Here is a 19,781-nt window from a genome sequence, read left to right as displayed (position 1 = left end):
TGCTGAGACTAGAACCTGTGTCTCTGGAAAGTGAAACCTGTCTTTTCCCCTACACCATCATGTGCAAGCAACAAAGAATGGGCCGAGATTTTATGTAGTATGACTTCCTGGAAGCGGTTTTAAAAATTGGTAGCAAAGGCTACAACTCATGCCGATTTGTCCCTGGCTGGGGCCTTGGGCATGCCGTCGAGCTGGGGTTCATGTGACTTGTTTCCCGTCAGGTCTGATCATGTCTGCGATCACCGTGCTCATCCTGGTTCTGTACTTCGTGATTGACAACTTCGTGGTAAAGCGCAGAGTGTGGCTGGCCGAGTGCACGCCCATCTACATCCAGTACTTTGTCAAGTTCTTCATCATTGGCATCACTGTGCTGGTGGTGGCTGTGCCCGAAGGGCTGCCCCTGGCGGTCACCATTTCACTGGCCTACTCTGTGAAGGTGAGACTGGGATGACGCTGCCTCTTCCTTTAGGACAGAGATGGAAGGGGAGAGTGCCACATAGCCTTGAATAAAAAGAGGCCATCTATCCCCTGTAAACTCGGGGTGGTACCTCAGAAGAGCACAAGTCCCTGGCACTGTGGAAGGACTGTCATGATCAGGTGCATCGGTGTTTAAATGACTCAGTAGAATCTAAAGAGGATTCACAAGAATCGTATCCTGCGGGCGGCCAGGTGGCTCAGCTGGTTAGAGCACGGTGCTCGTAACACCAAGGTCACCGGTTCGATTCCCACATGGGCCAGTGAGCTACACCCTCCACAACTAGATTGAAAATGATGACTTGACTTAGCTGATGGGTCCTGGAGAAACACACTGTTCCCCAATAAAAGTTAAAAATACAATAAAATAGTATCCTGCATCTTTGTGTGGGACAAGAGAATGAAATGTGGAGAGATGTAGACTAGGAAGTGGCCTTTGACCTATATTTGGGGGAGCTCAGTTGGTCCCCTCTCAAGTCTTCTCTCAAGTCTTTTCTCTTGTCCTCTGTAGAAAATGATGAAAGACAATAACCTAGTACGGCACCTAGATGCTTGTGAGACAATGGGCAATGCCACAGCCATTTGCTCTGACAAGACAGGCACGTTGACCATGAATCGCATGACTGTGGTACAGGCTTATATCGGAGACACCCGTTACCATCAGCTCCCAAGTCCTGATGCCCTCGCGCCCAAGGTCCTGGACCTGATTGTCAATGGCATTTCTATCAACAGTGCCTATACCTCCAAGATTCTGGTAAGCGCTTCCTTTGCCTGGACACTTAGAATGGGTGGTTGGAGGGAACATAAATTTTCTCTGAGACAGATCATTTTCTCTTGTTCATTCTGCCCGTATTGACATCCCACATCACATTTTCCATCAGTGAACATGTTTAGGTGAGACCAGGGAATAATCCATGGGAGTAGATTGGGGAGTGGCAGGTAGGACTCTATGGCTGTGAACCGCCCCTCAATTGCCATGTAAAGGCAAAATCTCCAGGGAGACAGACCTCACGCTGATAGCAAAATTGGGCTCATCAGGAGTCAAGTACTCATTTTCCAGAAACTCAGGGAGAGTGTTAGAATAAGACCCACACACCAGCACCAACCCCGCGAAAAACAAAACACCAGAAAACCCTAAGCCCTGGGTGGCTCAGGGACCACTCAGGATTGACCGCGCTCTGCCTTGGGGGAAAAAATGCCGCCCCGCCCCCCACCTTGGGCTCTGCGGAGATTCGCGAGAGTGTTGAGGGCGCTCTTTCTCTCCTGAGTTCTCTCCTTGGTTGAGGCATCTTACTCAACAGCGCCTTTTATGGTTTTCTCAGCCTCCGGAAAAGGAGGGCGGCCTGCCGCGCCAGGTGGGCAACAAGACGGAGTGTGCGCTGCTGGGCTTTGTCACGGACCTGAGGCAGGACTACCACGCGGTGCGCAGTGAGGTGCCCGAGGAGAAGCTCTACAAGGTCTACACCTTCAACTCGGTGCGCAAGTCCATGAGCACAGTGATCCAGAAGCCCGGGGGCGGCTTCCGCATGTACAGCAAGGGCGCCTCCGAGATCATCTTGCGCAAGTGAGCTTTCCTGCCCCGCCTTCCCCTCCAGATCCTTCCTCAGGAAGGTCTAGGTGCCACGCCCCACGCTGAACCCACTGAGTGATGCACGAGCCTTCTTCAGGTGGTGACATGTAACTAGTATCTGAGAATTTACTTAGGCCAAGCATTGTTTTCCAGTGATTTGGGTGGCTCATTTTATTTAATCCTCACAACTCAGTGAAATAGATACTATTATCATCTTTTTTACAGATGAGAGAACAGAGGTACAGGGAAGTTAAGTAACTTACTCAAGGTGATACAGCTAATAGTGGCACAGCCAGGATTCAAATCTAGGCCGTTCAAGCTTCCATTTCCTAATCTGAAAACAGATAGTAATACCCACCCATCTCATGGGGTTACTATAATTATATGATTCAATGTATGTAAAACAGCTTCACGTAGCGAGTACTAGAAATGTTAGTTTTATGTTCCCTTTTCCTTCTCTTCTCAATTGTAATTACAAGGACATTGCATAACTTAATCAAAGTGGCCAGACTAAGCACAAGTCATTAACAGTTGACCTACGTGGGTCGGTAACTGAATCAGCCCACACCCCAACTTGGCTTTAGCCGCCCTCTGTCAATGAACACATTCTTGTTGAGCACATCCTATCCACCGAGCACTATTCTAGATACTGGGGACTAAAAACGTCTCCTCTACCTTTGAGAAATTCAAAAGAGGAGGTGATCACATGTGAATAGGAACAGATGACATGGGAGAATCACATGTTCTGCTTATATAGACCTTAACCATCTCCGGGTCCCTTAGAAAAAGGGACCCAGCTGGGTAATGAATAGGGATTTCTGGCCATGGAACAGTGTCTTTAGAAGTAATGCAGAGTTGCCAGAATGTCTATAAAAGACTAGAGTCACACTGGTTGGGAAGGGGGATGCTGCTGTCTGACTGTGCCCCTCCCCAGGTGTAATCGAATCCTGGACAAGAAAGGGGACGCAGTGCCATTCAAGAACAAGGACCGAGATGAGATGGTGCGCACTGTCATTGAGCCCATGGCCTGTGAGGGACTCCGGACTATCTGCTTAGCTTACCGAGATTTCAATGACGTGGAGCCCCCATGGGACAATGAGAACGAAATCCTCACTGAACTGACCTGTATTACAGTGGTGGGCATTGAGGACCCCGTGCGCCCAGAGGTGAGGCTTTCACTTGGAGAAGGGGCAAGAACACATGAATGGGAGTCTTCCAGCGGCCCCTGGCCCATGTGCAGGCCCAGTGTGACCTACTGGGCACCCACCAGGAGTCACAGGAATGAGGGTACTGGTTCTGTTTCTAGTTGTGACCCACACAAGTTACCTAACTGCTTCTCACTTAAAAGGATAGCTGTTTCTGTGCTCCTGGCTTCACACAACTGCTGCAGAGTCCTGAACTGATAGGTGGCATTCCTATGGCTAATGCTGTGTGAGGTGAGAAGCATAGGTTTCACTGGGCTTATCATTTGGTTATTAAGAATAGTCAGGAGACTGACTTAACTGGGACACCAGCTTTATTTATAGCCACTTTTCTTTCAATCAACACATTTTTGTTGAGCTCCCCTAGAATAGCTAAACACTATTCTTGACTATAAGGTATTGAAAGTTTCTGCTTCTAAGAAATTCAGACAGATGAGCTATAGATTGTCAAAGCCCAGACGCATGAAAGGGTGTCATACATTTGGGAAACTACAAAGAATTGATATGGTTGGAGCATGGGCCAGGGATGGTGGAGAGTGGTAAGAAATTTCTGCTAGAAAGGAAAGCAGTGGCCAAATCTCAAAAGGCCATATGTGCCCAGCCAAGTAGTCTAGATTGTAATCAGGAGGGTCGGCTTTTACAGCTGGTTCCTGAAGCCAATTTCCCCTTCAACTCATGGTACAATGAGGCAAATTCCACTGTGAGAATTATGGGTAGGACAGAAGTGAGGTGGCACCAGGCAATGTAAAAATGACCAGACTTACCCTGTGCCCCATGGCACTGCTTCTAAGATGCTTCTCCTGTGCACAATGAAGGGACAGCTGAACGGGGCAGCTTATCAGCATCGCCAGCCCTACCTCCTCCTCCTCTGGCCTCACTCTCCACAGGTACCAGAAGCTATTGCCAAATGCAAACGAGCTGGTATTACTGTAAGAATGGTGACAGGAGACAACATCAACACAGCCCGGGCCATTGCCACCAAATGTGGCATTTTGACACCTGGGGATGACTTCTTGTGCTTGGAAGGCAAGGAATTCAACCGACTCATCCGCAATGAGAAGGGCGAGGTGGGTCCTAGGTGGGAGGAACTGGGGCCTCATTTGGCAAGGGAAGGGCTGGTTCTAGTGTAAGGCATCTGAGATGCATGGGAGAAAGTGGGTGATTTTACACTAATATCTATTCATAGTGAAATGTCCCTTCCACCAAAGCTGCTCAGATGATAAAATTGAGAGTTTCTTCTCATGATGTTCATTCACAGGTTAGCTTTTGAGACAGTGTCGCTAACTCTTCATATCTTTCCATTTTTTTCAGTCAAGGGATGATTTTGTACCAATTTCCCTCTACCTCATCCCTCCTGTGTCACTGCCCTGTGACTAACAGTGGCACAGGTTTGTAAAAGGACGTGGTCTGAGTGTGGAGCAGACCAAAGCTTCCTGGTCTACGTAGAAACCAAAGACCTCAGAAGCACCACTTTAGCCACCTGAGCCAACAGCTAACTAACCCTGATTCACCTCCTGTCAAGGGTCTAAGAAATAGGGGATAGGCTGCCAGATAGGAAATTGGGAGGAGAAAGAAGACAAGCAGGGCCTGAATGGTCACCACCAATGACTCTGCCCTTGGAGAATGAATCCTCTGCTTCATCTCCAGTGGAGGCCAGGGCCTTGGAGTACCAGATATCTCAGCATCTCAGAGTGTGGAGGAGTAAAATGTTCCTAGATGGCTGTTCTGAGCTTCACTGACCCAAGTGTGATCTGGTGTTGACAGGTAGAGCAAGAAAAGCTGGACAAGATCTGGCCTAAGCTTCGAGTCCTGGCGCGATCTTCCCCGACTGACAAGCATACACTGGTGAAAGGTACGGTCAGCTCCTGCGTAGGTGCCTGGGGTAGAGGAAGGCAGGCCAGGGTGGGGACAGATACAAACCATCAGCCAAAGCAACTATCCTGTCCTGAATAGGGAGGTCCCAGGACAGCTCTCCACCTCATTGGGAGAACATACAGTTTAGCAAACAGCTGAGCCCCTTGTGAGTATAAGACTTATAATAAAGTTGTTTCTAAACATCATATCTTTGCTAATAATACTATGCACTAGGCATGGCAGGTTAAACTATTCCCATTTTGCAAATAAGGAAGTTTGAGGCTGAGAGGACAAATAACCAAACTGCCCAGCTGGTAAGTGGAAGTGGTACAGTTTGAACCCAGGTCTCTGCCTTCAAATCATTCAGTGCTTTTTCCACCACATAGTCGTTTCCTTAGGGCATCAGACAGGGTGTCTGATAAGGACAGACTTTCTTAGCTCAGCATGCTACCCATGAAACAATTTACTGCTCTTCGGTGATAGTATAGAACTTCCAGCATAGGGAAAAAAGAAAGAAAGAAGAAAGTAGGAAGGGAGGTGATAGCAGGGACAAGGGAAGAAGACCAAAAAAGCACCTTTAGTGGGGAACAGGGCCAAATGGCCTCAGATGGCGTATGTGAACTGACTGAGGTGTGTCTCTTTTTCCCAGGCATCATTGACAGCACTGTTGGAGAACAGCGACAGGTGGTTGCTGTCACTGGTGATGGCACAAATGATGGGCCAGCTCTGAAGAAAGCAGATGTTGGTTTTGCCATGGTAAGCTGCTCTGCCCAGTGTCTCTATCTGACTGCAAACTGCTTTCTCCATCGAGAAACCAGGATGGGTTTGTTGTACTTTGACACCCGACTTTGTGCTCTCTTCTCGGACTCCATCTCTCCTCCTACCTACGTAGCCAATAATAATAGATAGAATGGGGCGGGGGGGGGGGTGGAGACATCAAGTATGATGAATAGATGACACAGGGAGGGAAATCAGGAAATATCATTACCTAAGAAAGCAAAGCCAACTTAAACTTGCCCGTGAAGGTGGTGATAGTGTCTATGCAGGCACACATAGAAAATTCACGTTCCATGTGGAGCATGTCTTCTGGCCAGCAGCACTGTTCATCACTCTGCTTTTCACTTGTGAGGCTGGGAGCATCAGAATCACTTGGAAAGTTTACTTAAGTCATATATTCCAGTGTTCCACAGCTGGATATCTTGATTCAGTGATGTCTGGGGTGGGTCCCAGTAATACTTGGGTTTTCTTAATAGTCACGTTTTGATTCTGATGTTCAAGTACATTTAGAAGCTCCCAGATTGCAAAGTAGTTAATGACTGTAGTTAATGACTCATACTCAAGTAGTGAATGACTGTAAGTCTCCCTATATATTAAACTGATGGTGATTTTTAAGGAGATTCAAGAAGTAATCTGGCTTTAAGGTGCTCTCTTTAACAACAACAACAAAAAAGGTTTTATTCTAGGCAATTTCAAGAATATATAAAAGTAGGGGCAGCTGGATGGCTCAGTTGATTAGAACGCGAGCTCTGAACAACAGGGCTGCCAGTTTGATTCCCACATGGACCAGTGAGCTGCGCCCTCCACAACTAGATTGAAGACCAGCTGCCGCTGAGCTTCCGGAGGGGCAGCCGGGTGGCTCAGCTGGTTAGAGCGCGAGATCTCAACAACAAGATTGCTGGTTCAATTCCCACATGGGATGGTGGGCTGCGCCCCCTGCAACTAAAGATTGAAAACAGTGACTGGACTTGGAGCTGAGCTGTGCCCTCCACAACTAGATTGAAGGACAATGCCTTGGAGCTGATGGGCCCTGGAGAAACACACTGTCCCCCAATATTCCCCAATAAAATTAAAAAAAAAAAAAATATATATATATATATATATATAGAGAGAGAGAGAGAGAGAGAGAGAGAAAGACACACACACAAAAGTAGAGAGAATAGTTTAATTAACCCCCATGTACCTGTCACCCAACATTAGTTATCAACACTTGGTCAATCTTGTTTCACTGAAACTGCTCCCTGCACTTCCCCCCATCGTCAGCTGAATTATTCTGAAGCAAATCAAGACATGTCATTTCATCCCCTAAAAAAGTCCCTGAAAGATAAGTATGTATCAATAAAATATATCTAAAAGAATGATAATACCATTGTGATGAAAAAATTGATTCATTACTGTCATCAGATAGCTAGTCAGTTCACATTTCCCCAATTGCTTCATAAACGTTTTTATAGTTCATTTGTCCAAATAAAATCCATACATTTCAATTGTTATTGATATAGCTCTTAAATCTCTTAATCTATGGCAGTAGTTTCTTTTTTTTGTTTGTTTTTTTGGGTTTTTCCCCCCTTCTTCAACCTACCCGCCCCCCCCCACCGCCGCCACACATTCCAGTTCAAGTGGTTTCTCAGTCTAGTTGTGTAGGACACAGCTCCCTGGCCCATGCTGGTATTATGAGCCTTGCGCTCCTCCCGGCTGAGGCAGTCGGTCGCCAGTTGTCGGTCAGCTGCTAACAGCAGCTCACGGCCGCTGTTGCTGGCCGCCAGCCGCTCACGATGGCTGCTGGCCACTTATGCTGGCTGCCAGCCGCTCATGGCAGCACACAGCAGCCTATGGCAGCCCATGACAGCCCACGGCAGTTCTGCTCATGGCAGCCTAGCTCCAAGGAGAGCTGTTGTTCACAATCTTAGCTGTAGAGGGCGCAACTCACTGGCGCATGTGGGAAGCGAATTGGCAACCTCTACGTTAGGAGTGTGGTGCTCTAACCACCTGAGCCTCCGGACCAGCCCTATAGCAGTACTTTTTAAAGTGTGTTCCTCCTTCCAACTGTACCTGGAAACCTCTTTACCTAATAACTTCAATATGCCCATTCTCAGGCCCCATCCCAGATCTACTGAATCAAAAAGCATGGAGTTGGAAGCCAACAATCTATGTTTTAACAGGCCCTTGGTGATTCTGACACATTCTAGAGTTTGAGAGCCACTGATCTCATAGGATCCCTGTGTTAAGTCCCCAAGGCTGCCCTTGACATTTGTGGGTTCACAAGAAGGGCTCTGCATATAGCTGTACTCATGGCTAAGATTTAGTACATTGATATAGTAAGGAGGAAAGTCACAGGCAGAGTTTGGAGGGATCCACATGCAGGCTTCCTTATGCTCTCTCCCGCCATGAGGGGTCACGCAGAGCATACTCTTCCCCCAGCCATGAAAATGCAGCAACATGTGTGATGTTTCTGCCAGGGAAGCCCATCAGAGACTCAGCCCAGGGTTTTTATTGGGGTTGGTCATATAGGCACCTTCTGCCTAGCACGTACCCTAGCACATATTCCAGACTCCCAGAAGGAAAGCAGGTATTCAGTAGAACACAGTCTAGGCACAGTGAATCACTAATTAGTTTTCAGCTAGTTGTTGACTGGGAGTATTCTGAGCCAAGTTCCCACATGCCAGCCAAGGGCCAACTTTGTAAACAGGTGGTTTGTGTTTTGTTTTGTTTTGTTTTTATTGAGGAACAGTGTGTTTTTCCAGGACCCATCAGCTCCAAGTCAAGTCGTTGTTTTCAGTCTAGCTGTGGAGGGCGCAGCTCACTGGCCCATGTGGGAATCGATCCGGCAACCCTCATGCTATGAGCACTGCGCTCCAACCAACTGAGCCAACCGGCCTCCCTAAACAGGCCTTTAAAAGATAGCAGTCTCAGACCTTGAGACTCTTTTCTGCACAATCTCTTTCCATCATTTTTTCCTAGCTATTAATATTTAATTTTAAAGGAACCAGGTTGTTTGTCTACACAGAGTACCTCACAGCATGTATTTCGTTGATTGTATCCCTGTAATGTTCTTTAACATGTTCTTTTGTTCCTTGTATTTCCTATAAACTAGAATTATAATAATTAGTTTTAGAAACAATCACATTCTAGATCCCATCTTTCATTAGGGGATACAAAATGATGATGTTCTAGGTTTTTTTACCTATTAACTTGAATATTCTATAAAAAGAAATGGATGTCCCCTTGTTAACTCTTTGGTTACTCTGAAGTTCAGTTCCTACATGAAAGGCAGATTAAATGCTTGATTCTTTTCCTTTATTTACTAGTTTTCAAAATATTCAAAATAATGAGTTGACTTTTTAGGATCCCCTAAAGGTAATCAACGAATTGTTCATTTTTTAAAAACATCATTATGAACTCTTGAATTTAAGTGTACTTGATGTGTTTCTATCCATTGCCCATATTATTGTTTTGATGTTCATATTTGCCCATCATGAGCCTCTTCAACTCTGCTGACTTCTTTTGATACAACCCCAGCTGACTCTAATAGCTTCGTTGGTTTCTTATATGACAAGATGTTCCAGAGTTGTCATGTCTATTTCTTGTCCTAGATCTGGAGTCGTCTATTTCTCAAAGGAGTCCTGCTTCATTTTAGTGAGAAATGGTATTTAGAGAATACAGTCTGATTATCAGGATGTTCCTTACCACTGAGGCTTCTAGGCCTTTTCTGTGGAAAAAGCTAGGAAATAACGTCTCTCTTGTGTTTTTGTGTTTTAAAGTAAAATACTTCATGAATTCACATTGGCATTTCCAATTCAAATTTAGAATTATAGAACTCTAACTTCTTAATTTTATTTAACACCCCTGATTTTATATTTATATCTCTTAAGCTAAAAATTTTGATTTAAGGGTATTAACATAATTATTACTTCTTTTTTTGTTGTTTTTTGTGCTTTTTTTTTAAAGATTTTATTGGGGGAGGGGAACAGGACTTTATTGGGGAACAGTGTGTACTTCCAGGCCTTTTTTCCGAGTCAAGTTGTTGTACTTTCAGTCTTAGTTGTGGAGGGCACAGCTCAGCTCCAGGTCCAGTTGCCGTTGCTAGTTGCAGGGGGCAAAGCCTACCATCCCCTGCGGGACTCGAACCGGCAACCTTGTTTGTGGTTGAGAGGATGCACTCCAACCAACTGAGCCATCCCGGAGCTCAGTGGCAGCTCAGCTCAAGGTGCCTGTTCAATCTTAGTTGCAGGGGGCACAGCCCACCATCCCTTGCAGGACTCAAGGAGTTGAACCGGCAGCCTTGTGGTTGAGAGCCCACTGGCCCTGTGGGAATCGAACCGGCAGCCTTCGGAGTTAGGAGCATGGAGCTCTAACCGCCTGAGCCACTGGGCCGGCCCAATTATTACTTCTTTATCCTAAGATATATGTAGTAGTTTTTAAATAGCAACAATAATACAATTACTCTAGAAAAACAGTTACATATTTTTCTTATACTACTTTTTATCCCATCGGTATATCCTACTAAGAATGTACCATCAAGTAACTGTATTTTTAAAAAGTCATTTGGGACATTTTCCCTTTATGTGGTTGTGCTACCAACTGGTTACAACAGTTCATTTATCATGTTGCTTTCCATTTTAGAGATTTCTTTTTTTCCCCCCTTTCTTCCGCCTTCCCCCCAACCCTCCACTCCATTCAAGCCATTGTTTCCCAGTCTAGTTGTGTAGGACACAGCTCCCTGACCCATGCTGCTATTATGAGCTGTGCGCTCCCGCCCCGGCTGAGGAAGTTAGTCACGAGGCAGTCGGTCAGCTGCTCACAGCAGCACTCGCCAGCTTCTGGCCACTCACGCTGCCCCCAGCACAGGGTAGCCCACGGCAGCTTACGCCAACCTCCGGCTGCTCACGCCAACCTCTGGCTGCTCGTGGCAGCCAGGCTCCAGGGAGAGCTGTTGTTCACAATCTAAGCTGTAGAGGGTGCAACTCACTGGCCCATGTGGGAATCGAACTGGCGGCCTTTGGCGTTAGACATTAGGAGCACGGTGCTCCAACCACCTGAGCCACTGGACTGACCTGAGATTTCTTTTTAAACTTCATTTTGTTTTATACTTGTATAAAGTAGTTATATAATTCTAAAGTCAAATATAGAAAGCAAAGTCTTTTCATAGAAATCTAGCTTCTACTCCTATCACCTCTACCCTGTTGTCTCCCTCTTAACCCCACAAGTAACTTATTTCTTTAATATTTTGGTTTATCTTTCTGTTTGCTTCTTCAAAAAATAATTAAATGAGTAATATGTTTATGTCCAACCCTCTAAGAGAAGGAATACTTACCTATAGTACTTTCTGTTCATATATGTATGTATGTATGTATATAACTCTTTTTTCCACCTTGCTTTTTTTCACTTGGAGATTATTCCATGGTATCAAGTACGAAGAGATATTCCTTCTTTCTTTTCCTTCTCTTTTTATAGTGCATGGCACAGCATTGTGTGGATGTGTTAGAGAGCTTTTTGATGGGGAGACTGAATTGTATAGTCTAACAGATATTCATTTGTTGCAATCTGGATAGGAAAAATAATACTGCCAGGGAAAGAGAACAAATAATCTACTAGTGTGAGCCAAATTAATAAATAAACTCCTCTGGGGATTGCAGGAGTCTGCAGACGTGGAATTGAAGTATGGGCTGAGGGTGTGAGGGACAGCTTTGCAGCGTGAATGGGACATTCCAGACAGGTGGGGTTTAAATAGACGGGAAAGAGGGTATTCCAGACTTGGGGAAACGGTGTAAGTAGAAGTATACTCTAAAAGTGAATGACAGATTCAGGGAATTGTGAGTAAACCAGTGGGTTTTCAGCAGAAGTAAGAGCAGGTTGGAAAACACAGCAGGGTTCACTTATTGAGGGCTTTGACTGCCAAATTAGAAAGTTCACTTTCTAAAGCACAGCTTTCAACCCCTGGTATGTCTATTCAGAAACCTTTAGTGGTTCCCCAGTGGCAGGATTTTGAACAAGGACAGGACATGTGAACTGTGCTGCCAGACTACTACCCCTAGAAGAAAAATGTAGGGTGACTGAAAGGTGTGGGGCAGACAGGGACTTAAATGAGATACTAGCAGCAGCAAAAGAAATGTGAGGATTTGGAGGTGGAATAGATAGGACTTTTAATTGGTTTCTAATGTGGGGGAGTAGGAGGGAAGAGAGAAAGGAACATCAAAGATAACTATAATTTGCAGTCTGGGTTCAGGAGTAAGGTGGTAGCATCAGGCCCCAGAGCTCTTTGCTGTAGAGTGACAGTGACACATTTTCCCTTCATTTTCTTTGGGAGAGAAGAGAACTCAAAATACTCTGCTTTATTTACTCTTTAGTATTTCTATGGCTAGTGTGCCCACTAGTGTTAGGCCTAGTTCTGAGACTTCTTGGAGGTCAGGAAATGGAGTCTGGGTTCAGAATGTATTAATAGATAAACTCTGCTTTATCCGGTCCCTTAGTTTTCCTTCCCCTTTCTTAACTTAGGGTATTGCAGGCACAGATGTGGCAAAGGAGGCATCAGACATCATCCTAACAGATGACAACTTTACCAGCATCGTGAAGGCAGTGATGTGGGGACGCAATGTCTATGACAGCATTTCCAAGTTCCTGCAGTTCCAACTCACTGTCAATGTGGTGGCCGTGATAGTGGCCTTCACTGGAGCCTGCATCACTCAGGTGAAGGGAGCGTGTGTTTGTACTGGCTGAGATGGGAGGAATGAGGCAGGGGCTAAGGAGCGTGAGGAGTGGGATACAGTATAGTAGGTCGACTGAGGAGTAAGGACAGTTTCCCCAGTGTTGTTGGGGCAGGTTCTGGCTCTACCTACGTCCACTCTCTGCATCTGCTCATGTGGGGTGATGATAATTTATCTGCTTAACTTAGCACTTACACGTCAGCCACTGTGATGATCACTTACGTGTATTATCTCTGTTCTTCAAAAACAACCTTGCAGAGTTTGTATTATCCTCATCTTACAGGTGAGGTACCCAAGGCTTAAAGAGGCTAAGTAACGTTTTCGAGGTCACTCAGCTGATAAGTGGCCAGACCTGAAGTCTAGGTGGATAGGGGGAACTAGGCGATCTCAAGGACAGACGTGTGGGTGCTGAAGTGACCTAAAAGGACTGGCTCTTCTTCCCACTAGGATTCCCCATTGAAAGCTGTGCAGATGCTGTGGGTTAATCTCATCATGGACACGTTTGCCTCACTGGCCCTGGCCACAGAGCCTCCTACAGATTGTCTGTTGAAGCGTCGCCCTTACGGCCGAAATAAGCCTCTGATCTCACGGACTATGATGAAGAACATCTTGGGCCATGCAGTCTATCAGCTCACCGTCATCTTTTTCCTTGTCTTTGCTGGTGAGCGGCCGTGGGGATGTGGTTGAGGCGGTAGTTGGGGTGCTGGATGGTGATGGGGCGAGAATGACTCAAGGAAAAAAAGCAGCAGGGAGCAAGCTGCGCACAGACTAGGAGTAACAGCAGCTTCACTTACTGAGTGCATCCTCTGTTCCCACCACAACTAGCGCAACAGGGCGCATTGTGCTAGTTCATGTACTTCTTTTAAGAATTTTCCAAGGGTAGCTTCATTATACCTTTTTTATAGATTATAAAACTAAAGCTCAGCTCCCATAATAGTGGCACTAAATTTCAAACCTATGTCTGCCAGACTCTAGTTGACATAGTTTTACCACCATGCTGCACTAGAAGAAGGCAGACACCAACAGAGCAAACAGAGAGAGGGTCAGATATGTTGAGACCAGGGCTAACGTTAAAAACATTTGCTAAGTAGCATAGCTCAGATACTGACATCAGAGTGGACATCAGCCATCAGCAGCCCGTATGGCCACACCAGCATGTGCTGACCCAACCTGAGCCCTCGTTGAGACTATCCTTACCCTCCAATGCTTCCCCTCCCCCCACCAGGTGAGAAATTCTTTGACATCGACAGTGGGAGGAAAGCACCTCTGCATTCCCCACCCAGCCAGCACTACACCATCATTTTCAACACGTTTGTGCTGATGCAGCTCTTCAATGAAATCAACTCACGCAAGATCCACGGAGAGAGGAACGTTTTTGCAGGCATCTTCCGTAACCTCATCTTCTGTTCTGTGGTCTTGGGCACATTCATCAGCCAGGTGAGTTTGCGTAGGAGGTCTGGGGTGAAGCTGGGACCAGAAGCTGGGAGCCAGAAGTACCCAGGAAAAGGAGTGAGGGAGTAATGGAGATTCAGGCTGTGAGGTGAACACTTTGGGGTTCCCCATTGGCTTTCATTTGCATGTTGCTCGAGAATTGGAGCCCGCTGTGTCAAGTACTCCAGTGCAAGGCAGCATGTTGGTAGCAAATAAAATAAGACTTGTAGAATCCTTTCATTATCTTTCTAAAGCCCAGAAATATTCATAATGTGACCAAGAGGAGAGTCACACTGTTCTACCCACTTGGCATGCCAGCATACATGAAATGTGCATGCACGTGCTACGTGGGCCCACTCCCTACCCTGCCCCTTTGTTCTGATGGGGCTTTTGGTCGAAAACACTGTGCAGCTAACAGAGAAAGAAGTGATGGGATGGTGCACATGTAGTTGACAAATAAACCTGGCTTGGGCTCCTCCTGTGGGAACTGGTGTCAAGAGCATGGCTGTCCTAGTGGTAAGAGGATTGGGCCTTTCCTTCTTGCCCTAGTCAGAGATATACTTAAACATCTGCAGATACAAGAGATTAGGAGCTCACCATATAACAAAGGAGCTCCTGCCTCACCCCTCAACAGGGCACCTCCCTTATTTGCCCGCATCCTCAGTTCCTTTTCCCCATCACTGTGCCTTCTCTTTGTCATCACTGGCTTTAGTCACAAGAAGCCTCCAGCTCCCCCGCCAGCTCTCCCTGCTCCCACATTAATAATTTTCATAGTAGCTGTGTCTGTCTCCCTATCAGAGTGCTCTGTAAAGACAGATTGTGTCTGTCTCCACTTCTGGATTTCTTCTTTCTCCTTTCCCAACAAGCAGCTCAAGACTTGCACCGCAAGGATCCTGGAAACGGGGTTACGTGGCTTTGATGGTGTTGACTCAAGGGCTACTATCTCTTACTCACCTCCCTGATGGTGGGCTGCCCCTTCTCTGTTCTAGATTCTCATCGTGGAATTTGGGGGTAAACCCTTCAGTTGTACGAGGCTCACCCTGTCCCAGTGGTTTTGGTGTCTTTTCATTGGTGTTGGAGAACTGCTGTGGGGCCAGGTAAGTACTAGCCCGCCTTCCCTGTGCATTCACACAGCCTGCAGACCTCTTCTCCTTCCCTCCCCAACCCCCAATTGTCAAGTTCTTTCCATCTGGTAGGATCCCAAAGTGGAAAGATCAGTGCCCACCACTTCAGAGGCTTCAGATCTCCTCTCTAACCAGGCCTGGAGACAGGCAACCCCTTAGTTTCTCTGAGGTGGGAGTGGAAATTTTCAATGGAATTTTGCTTAAAAACAAAAAAAAATAGTAAGGGTCTTAGAAGTAGAAGAGTTTACAAAGCATATGTCTTTATGCTAGTGAAACTGCAGTCTGGCTCTGGCTACTGTGCTGACACAGTGTAAGGCTCCCCCACCTCTTGTGTTTCTCTCCATGGCCTTATCTGGGTAGAATGCTTGACTTTTACCTAAAATAAAATCCAGACTCACAAGGTCTTTAGAGAAGCAGTATAGCATATGGCTCAGAGCTGGATGTGGGATTGGCTGCCTGGGTTTGAATCCCAGCTCTCCTTTTTACAAGTTGAACTTTGAGCATGTTTCTTAACCACTCTAAGCCTCAGTTTCCTCAACGTAGGATAACAGAGTTATTGTTAATCAGAAAATCAGTTACTACACAGAAATGACTTAGAACAATGTTTAGTACCCTGTAAGTACTCCGTAAATGCTAACTGCTTGTGTTACAATAATATCACCAGGTCTGGTGAGAGTTTCAGTCCTTCTCTGATACCACCTTGTAAGTCCTCTGCATCCTCAGCTCTGGCCTGGGCTGTCCCTCTACTTTGTGAATCTCAGGTCTCTACTGAATGGTGCCCAGCCACCTAGGTAATAGAGGCTTTGCTCTAACTGGCCCCAAAGATTCCTCGCTGGGGATACAGGGAGGAATTTCCCCCCACAGACCTGCTAGTTGTTTCTTTCATACCTCCGAGATGCCATCCTGATTAAGTTCCATCCCATTTCCTAACCCCAGTACCTCCACCCTGTTCCGTTTGCTGAAGTCCATTTACCATTGGGGTCCCTAACGCAGTTTATGCTCGGGTGAAGCTCGGTTGTTTCAGTACTATTTGAAACTCTCATCTGAATCTAGTCTCACACGTGACTGTGTGATCTTGATGCCAGATAACAGTCTTCCTTCTATATCATAGCAGCTCCTTCCAACATCTGAAAACAGAACTTTGACATTCTTCCTATTTCAAAACACTTGGGTCCACGTTGGACTGCCCACGGCCCCTTTCCCACCTGAGCCCTATCTACTCCTCATGTTTTAAAGGAGGACTCATCGACAGGAACTAAGCTTACCAAATGATTTATTTTGAATTACAAGCCCAACCTACTGCTCTGTGGCTTCTGGTAATACTCATATGTCCCTTCTTCCATGGCCTGTCCACATGCTTCCTCACCCTAAGCCCAAGAAGACTTTTAGTAACCTTTGACTATAGTTTTATAATACAAGAATTACTTTGCATGTGGTAACTAAGAAAGGACTCATTCTTTTCCAATATCCTCTCTACCCCTTACTCATGCACATGCAATGTGACCATCCTGTCCCCAGACTTGTTTTCTCCCAGGTCCTAGTCTCTGTCCCTTCCTACTATGTACCATACATCATACATGGTTCTACTTTTCTGAGAAGACACATGGCAAAATGGAGAGGGAAAACTGAAACAGAAGGAGGAGAATGAAGTCTATAACTAGGCAGATGGTTGGTCGAATTTAGAACGTAAGTTCTCCTTTGGACATCCACAAATACAGAAAACCTTGCGGAGGTCCTGATAGCTGGCAGGCACTTGGTGAATGTTGTTTGAATGGACTGGTGCTTCTCCCTCTGTTTTCCCAGTGGGAAGAAGGCCAAGAGTCACATACCCCAGGGCCTGACCCATGTAAGTTGAACGACTGTTCCTCACCCCAATTCTGGTGTCTCCCCTTTTGCTTCACCTGGTCTCAGGTAATTTCCACGATACCTACACAATCCCTGAAGTTCCTAAAGGAGGCTGGGCACGGCATCACCAAAGAGGAGATCACCAAGGACGCAGAGGGGCTGGATGAGATTGACCATGCAGAGATGGAGCTGCGCCGAGGCCAGATCCTCTGGTTCCGGGGCCTGAACCGCATCCAGACTCAGGTACTGACAGTGGCCTGGCCTCCCACTGGGAGAAGAAGTCTCTCCATCTTCGGAGGTGCTGGGAGGGCATCAAGCAGCCATCGTCTCTTCCCTTCCAAGGCCCGCTACTGGTGGGCAGCCCCAGATTTCTCACTTCAGGGCAGATGGGCAGAGATAGCCCCATGGGCTTATTCGAGGGGAAAGTAGTCATAAGGTCTAGAGCGTGAGACACTAACTGTTAGAATAGTCCTTGAGCTTTGGGTTGGTTCTCAAGCCCACTTTCCCACCTTCCATCAGGTTGGGCAAGCTTCCTGCATGAAGTCTCTTGCAAGCACTAGATCTAACCCAGGGTGGGAAAAGTTCAGAGTCTTACCTTACCTTCAGAAGGAAGGAGTTAGACAGCTGACACTTAATGTACATCCTCAACTACTCTAACTGCTGTTAGAGTCATGTAGATGTTACCTGGAGGGATCTTTGTAAAAGAAACTCACCCTCATATCTTTCCCAATTGAAATTTAAGGACATGGTGGGGAATCTGATGGCTAAGTGTGTATAAATGGCAATAGTCTCTCAATGCCTGAGTATCTTTTGCAGGATTCAGACTTACTTCCCAAAAAGGAAGAAGCTATAATTTCTTCAATTTTTTCCTTTCTTGCAATTTCTCAAATGGGAGAGAAGTTGCTGCTGCTGCTCTTAAGTCGCCTGCCTGTAACCCTACAGAAACTTTTTTTACCACTTTCCATGAACCTGTACCTACTTTCTCCTGGGCGAATGGGCTGGTCTAGGCATCCCATCACTTCCCCTGTTCTTGCCCCATATACCTCTATTGTGATAGTCCTGAGATTTCCCATCTCAAGAAACTAAATTCTAACTCTCCCAGGTGCTCTCTAGAGACCAGGCCGATTCCACTCTACTGATTGGCTGAAGAGCCCGGAAATAAGTTTCACTCTAAAATTAACCTTGCAGATGTTTAGAAAGTTCCCTAGTCAAGTCCACCTCCGCTCCTTAGTGCATGGAGAAGAGAGGTGCAATGAATATTCTAAAGTAAATACCTGCTGGGTACTTGTCCCGTAGGCAAGACAACAGATGGAAGTGGGAAAGAGGGGCCAGGTGGGAAAACACTGGGACTCCTTTCCCGTCTCTTGAGTTCCTCGTACCAGAGAGGGGAATTCCCACAGGACCTGCGACTACTGCCTCAGGACCTCCAGAGTTCCCACCATTGCCCCCCCAGCTCTCCAGGCTGCTGAGCCCATGTGCCCCGAATGAGGGCCTCATGTGCCCGGAATCCTGGTACCTTTGGCTCCTATCACTGAGGCCCTGGTGCTTTCCTTTAGGTCTGCTCTTCTCACAATGACCTGTCTGCTTTTCTTCCCTTCAGGATCCTCTGCCTCCTCTCCTACTGTGTGATTTCTTTCCTAGCCAGGATCCCCCCATTCCAGTGTCTCCTGGTTCCTGGTCCGTCTTCTCTCCTGGGGGCCTGAGATTCATGGAGCTTCCTTCCGCCCTCCACTACCAATTTCTACTCTCGACTGTATACCTCTCTGTTTAGTTTCACTGCCTACGTAGCTTTAGGAATACTACCTTTCCCTATTGGAGTATGAGGCAGTTAGGCCAGAATAGCATTAAATCCTGAACTTAGGCAGCAAAGGCAACCTGCTAAAGATGCCACAAGGACCAGATTCGTGCCATGGTAATATGCGCCTAATTAGAAGCAAAGGAGGCTGACTATGCCAGCCTTCCTCCAGACACCTGACGCTCTCTCCTGGTACAACTCTTCAGCCTCAGCAGGACTCTAACAAAATCTCCTGCCATCTGTGTTGCTCTTTGTTGTCATTCTCACTGCAACACTTAGGGGTGGGAGGTGTTGCCAAGCTATTGTCCCATCTTGGTCTCTTTAGTTTGGGGAGAGCTAAAAAGCATTAGAAAGCATAAGTTTCAGAAACAAGGGCTAGAATCTTGGGAAGGTAAACCTGGGATCCAATTTCATTGTGGAGGTTGAGATATCTTGTAACCCTAATAAATACGAGGGAAGATGTCTCTATAACCCCTTCTTCCATGAAGCTGAACGCTCCCCACATGGAAACCCTTTCCTCCTACAGGATCAGGCACCTCTGTCCCCTGGAACTGAAAACTGTATAATGTGATGAAGGGGGCGTGTTTTAGCTCAGAATCCAGAAACTAGCCCTAAACAGGTCATGGCTTCTCAGGAAGCTTTACAAGTAAGAATAACTGTCTGCCTCACAAGGTGCCTGTTTTCCGACCTTCTCTCCTGGGGAAATGAAGTCAGATGAGTGGAATCAGCACCTTTCTTGCATTCCTGGGAGATTACCCCTTGGTTCTAAGCATGTGGCCATTTTTAAGACAGTTCTGCCAGATGCTGAAGGGTAAAGGAATTCCTTTTGATTTGTTCTTGTTCCTCAGGGGTCAGGGATAAGGACGGCGGGTTTGACCAAGGCCCCAGACCCAGACCATTGTTGGAAAACAAATAGCATGAATGTCCTCTGTCTCAGAGGACTGGCACCCTGGAGACCAGAGACCACTGTGTAGGGATAGACTTGCAGCTGCTCACCACCCACCA

At 46.5% G+C, this 19,781-nt stretch overlaps 1 protein-coding gene across 5 annotated transcripts in view; it reads left to right on the top strand.

Moving 5' to 3' along the window:
• Positions 1-19,781, top strand: part of ATP2B4 (ATPase plasma membrane Ca2+ transporting 4) — a 46,689-nt gene that overhangs the window by 14,489 nt on the left and 12,419 nt on the right. For all 5 annotated transcript variants that reach the window (XM_074322327.1, XM_074322329.1, XM_074322326.1 and 2 more), the window contains 12 exons: positions 222-436; positions 986-1,228; positions 1,797-2,038; positions 2,979-3,210; positions 4,134-4,313; positions 5,011-5,098; positions 5,750-5,856; positions 12,373-12,564; positions 13,029-13,242; positions 13,807-14,018; positions 15,002-15,109; positions 17,048-17,224. In XM_074322327.1, coding sequence (XP_074178428.1) covers positions 222-436; positions 986-1,228; positions 1,797-2,038; positions 2,979-3,210; positions 4,134-4,313; positions 5,011-5,098; positions 5,750-5,856; positions 12,373-12,564; positions 13,029-13,242; positions 13,807-14,018; positions 15,002-15,109; positions 17,048-17,224 — 2,210 coding nt within the window. The remainder of the gene's footprint in view (positions 1-221; positions 437-985; positions 1,229-1,796; positions 2,039-2,978; positions 3,211-4,133; positions 4,314-5,010; positions 5,099-5,749; positions 5,857-12,372; positions 12,565-13,028; positions 13,243-13,806; positions 14,019-15,001; positions 15,110-17,047; positions 17,225-19,781) is intronic.

Source organism: Rhinolophus sinicus, linkage group LG17 (assembly GCF_036562045.2).
Source record: "Rhinolophus sinicus isolate RSC01 linkage group LG17, ASM3656204v1, whole genome shotgun sequence".
NCBI classification, from domain to species: Eukaryota; Metazoa; Chordata; class Mammalia; order Chiroptera; family Rhinolophidae; genus Rhinolophus; species Rhinolophus sinicus.
Note: the sequence above shows the minus strand (reverse complement) of the source record. Positions and strands in the feature narration are given on the sequence as shown.